At 50.0% G+C, this 4,301-nt stretch overlaps 1 protein-coding gene across 1 annotated transcript in view; it reads left to right on the top strand.

The window, feature by feature from the left end:
- Positions 1–893: 893 nt before the first annotated feature.
- Prosap (SH3 and multiple ankyrin repeat domains prosap) overlaps positions 894–4,301 on the top strand; it is a 1,027,613-nt gene continuing 1,024,205 nt past the window's right edge. Inside the window, 1 exon segment of the mRNA XM_071671621.1 lies at positions 894–1,749. Within this exon segment, the coding sequence (XP_071527722.1) occupies positions 1,663–1,749 (87 nt within the window). The 5' untranslated portion in view covers positions 894–1,662.

Below are 4,301 nucleotides of genomic sequence, written 5' to 3'. Positions count from 1 at the left end.
ATTACGTGACACTTCATATATCTAATTGTTCAAACATGAATCATGTCCTGGATGCATAACTACTGAACTACAGTTGAGGTGTTTTTAGGTTGTTGCTGGTTGCAAGGTACGATGCTTAAGCGAATAACCCTTTGTGGTGTTTGCACAAAGGAGTTTACCAACATGTGACATGTGATTCAAATTGACCTTACGTGGTGTCGTGGTGTTTCAAGTGTGATACGATCGACAGTGGGTCCACCATTGAAACTGGTTATTGGATCCCAGATTTGAAACACTCGCTTGTTACAATGCCAGAATGATCATATCTCCGTTGTAACTTGGATATATCCGATTAATAATGTCTTTTTCTCTGGTAAGACTTAATATATGACTAACAGGGACTCTTTGAATAAAGACTCGAGGCGACCGTTCTTATCAATAATGTTATTTTGATTTCTTTTTGAATTGCTTCGTTGATGTCTGTTCAGAGGTACATCACATTTCTTGCCATGTTGTTCCGTCAGCAGATCTCTGGGCAGCGCGCATTCGTACAGCAACAGTAGTACAGCTCCCTCCCCTCCATGAACAAAAGGCAAAACGGTTATGGCCTGAGGAGAGGTGCTTGTCTTCCCTGTGATCTTAACTTTAGTGGTGTTGTAGGTGTAACACATTGGTTGGCACTCATGAAGTAGCCCAGCCTGTGTCTACCATTCGGTGTGGCTACGCAAGTACACTCCTGCCTGTTTTCAGTACTCTTCATCACCGTAGTACATGTACTAAGGCGTTAGATACGACGTCTGTGACTACAGCAAGTCACAAGCAAATCCTAAGGTTGAAAGAGTACTTCTAGCGACCCCCGGCAACTCACTTCACCTGTCCAGAGCTCCTACGAGGCCCAACGGCGGCTCAGGTGAGGCGGGGAGTTGGGTGCTAACCTCGGCCACGCTCGGAGCTACGTTACGTGTCTCCGACTGTCGCTGGTTCCTTACGTACCCTCGTCGTGCCCGTGTCTAGTGCGTAACTATAGATCTATGGTGGAAAAAGTGACCGAATGGATGATAGCCCATCGTGTGTGTAGTAGTGTCCCGGTGCATTGTGGGGGAAGACGCGATCTTGATAAAATTGGTTCATATCTTGTGGCATCTTCCCTGGCGACTGGTGGGTGAAGGACAGGGGAGGGGGGCGAAGCCCCTGTCTGTACATAGTGCCCCGAGAGATAAGCCTCGAGATATTTCCACCCAGTGATCGTGGAAACGTCTACTGAGTCTTGTAAGACCGAGTGGAACTTGTACCCAGGTCAAGTTGACGTGTTGGAGGGTGACGCTCTCGCCCCCAGGTGAAACTGTGTTCGAAGTCTTATTGAGCCACGCTCCTCCGTGCACAACGTTGTGTGTGTGTGTGTTTGTGTAAATACCAGTGATCAGTGATACATTCAAGTGTTCGTTGTATATTCCCTCGTATCAAAGTAACCAGATCGTACTGCTGGAGGAGCCAATCTTTGATTGGAAAAGTGAGATAAAATATTCAAGCACACAGAAACATGTCACATCAGAGTGAAAGACTTCCATGATTTGCCCGTATGGGAAGAGTGAACTACAGGTTGACATCTGGATGAGACGATGGCTCTAAGGCACCGCTAGGTGTGAGTGAGACAGCAGCAGCAGCAGAAGCAGTACCACCATCATGCCTGCCACTGCTGCCACGGCAGACAGATTCCAACACTACAAGCGCCCTGGCTCAAGGCGCTCTCGGGTCAACTACAACTACAAGGTAAACCCCTCTCCTCCCACTGTCAGACCTAGACACACACACACACACACACCGTCTGTTGTAAATGTTTGTTCTTGAATGATGTGGATCACGTTAGCTTGTGTGCTGGACAATGTCACTCGCGTAGAACTTGTTGCCGTTACGCCCCGGGACATAAGCTAGCTCCGTCATGCCAATTGTGGCACAGGTGACTATTGCTAGTCCACTCCCGTCTCAAAGGTTAGCGTCGCTCCTGGAGAGAGGCAGGACAATATGCTGACCCCTGGCGGCGGGTGCTTGCCTGACACGCAGGGGTCAACTCTGCCCAGCATAATGCCCCACACCAGAGGACACACACCTCGAGCCTTTGTTTACTCGTAGCTGATAATCAATTCGTGATATATCTAAGTTGACCATGACTGTGTATCATTGTGGCGTGACTTGTCATCATTCTCACATGGGCCTGTCGCCAACGTGGCATAATCTCTCGCCATCCTGACCTGACCTGTTGCCATCATGACGTGCCTCCATCCTGACATGACCTGTTGCCATGATGGCATGACCCATTATCATTAGTATTGCTGACAACCACTCTCATCCATCACAGGTGGAGATCAGTTCTAACTGGACGTGAATGAAAAAGCTTAGGGCGACTCTATGTCTAGGGTGTATAGAAACGAAAATGAATCATTGTTGAAGGTAGTTTGTTGAAGGTAGTTAAGGGTGCCAACATCACTCACCAATGAAAACGGATCTGGACCACTAGGTTGTCGAGGGGCGTCTGGCTTCCATACCCGCCTCGCCTCGCGGCCACTTCTAGAACTACCCCACACAGCACCAGAAAAGGTTACGAGCTGTTGGGTAGGTTGAGTATTGTGTGGGCCAGGAGGGACGTGTATTGGCGGTGTTTACATTTTTTTTGATTCGTCTATGAAGTTAGTTTTCATGTGAGCGTTGTACGCAGTGTGGGCGTGGTATGTGGGCATGGTGGGTTGTTAGGTGGTATGCTGTGGGTGTGGTGTGTTGTTGGAGATGTTTGTGGGCGTGGTGCGTTGTTAGGTGGTATGCTGTGGGCGTGGTGTGTTGCTGGAGTGGTATGTGGGCGTGGTGCGTTGTTAGGTGGTATGTGGGCGTGGTGCATTGTTAGGTGGTATGCTGTGGACGTGGTGTGTTGTTGGAGAGGTTTGTGGGCGTGGTGCGTTGTTAGGTGGTATGCTGTGGGCGTGGTGTGTTGCTGGAGTGGTATGTGGGCGTGGTGCGTTGTTAGGTGGTATGTGGGCGTGGTGCGTTGTTAGGTGGTATGTGGGCGTGGTGCGTTGTTAGGTGGTATGTGGGCGTGGTGCGTTGTTAGGTGGTATGTGGGCGTGGTGCGTTGTTAGGTGGTATGTGGGCGTGGTGCGTTGTTAGGTTGGTACGTTGTGGGCGTGGTGTCTTGTTGGAGTGGTATGTAGGCGTGGTGCGTTGTTAGGTTGGTACGGTGTGGGCGTGGTGTCTTGTTGGAGTGGTATGTGGGTGGGTTGTGTTGTTGGAGTGGTATGTGGGCGTGGTACGTTGTGGGCGTGGTGTCTTGTTACAGTGGTATTTGGGCGTGGTGCGTTGTTAGGTTGGTACGTTGTGGGCGTGGTGTCTTGTTGGAGTGGTATGTGGGTGGGTTGTGTTGTGAGGGTTGCATTGTGGTCATGATGCGCTGCGCAGTGGTTGCTGTGGGGGCGGATGTCGCGCACGCGATCTGTTCGTGGTGGTGCGTTGCCGGAGGGTTCTCGGCAGGTGGTTGCTATGGGCGTGGTGATGGTGGGCGTGGTGCGTTGTCGATGCTCATTTTCCGCCTCATTTGGCGAATATTGCCGCTAGGACTGGCGCGAAATTTTTTTTTTAATTCGCGAGGTAATGACTTATTGATCATATTAGAGGGTTGGACTTCCTCTTTCGCAGATTCCAATTAAGGTGACCAATTGAACACTTAATTACGTATTGATTAGTGGGTAGCTTGCGCGAGGAGAGGGCTAAGCAACGCGCTCCACTAATGAGCAAGCGGTAATTCTACTGGTAATGTGGGCGCAGTACCCTACACAGCTTTACCCTAGAGAGAGAGAGAGAGAGAGAGAGAGAGAGAGAGAGAGAGAGAGAGGTACATAGATACATACACATACACACACACACAGACCCAAACTCCAGTCGAAGTGGTCTGGCCTAGAGAGAGAGAGAGAGAGAGAGAGAGAGAGAGAGAGAGAGAGAGAGAGAGAGAGTGTGTTACATAGATACATATACACACACAGACACCCAAAGTCCAGTCGAAGTGGTCTGGCATAGAGAGAGAGAGAGAGAGAGAGAGAGAGAGAGAGAGAGAGAGAGAGAGAGAGGCTCTCTACTACGTGCTTTTTTTCTTCTGTCATTTCGTTTTATGTCTCACCTTCACCTCCAGTAGACTGGTGCCCTTCAGATTTCATTATCGGCTTCCCAGTAATGCGCTCGGTGCTCCTGTCCTTGAGGCTCGGGTCCCGGAGCTGAGCAAGGGGGACACTTCAGGAAGACGACTACCACACCCTCCTCCCCTCAACCCCTACATCTTATGA

The sequence above is a fragment of the Panulirus ornatus genome, chromosome 16 (assembly GCF_036320965.1).
Source record: "Panulirus ornatus isolate Po-2019 chromosome 16, ASM3632096v1, whole genome shotgun sequence".
Taxonomy (NCBI): Eukaryota; Metazoa; Arthropoda; class Malacostraca; order Decapoda; family Palinuridae; genus Panulirus; species Panulirus ornatus.
The sequence above is the reverse complement of the archived record's forward strand: the minus strand, read 5'-3'. Positions and strand labels throughout refer to the sequence as shown.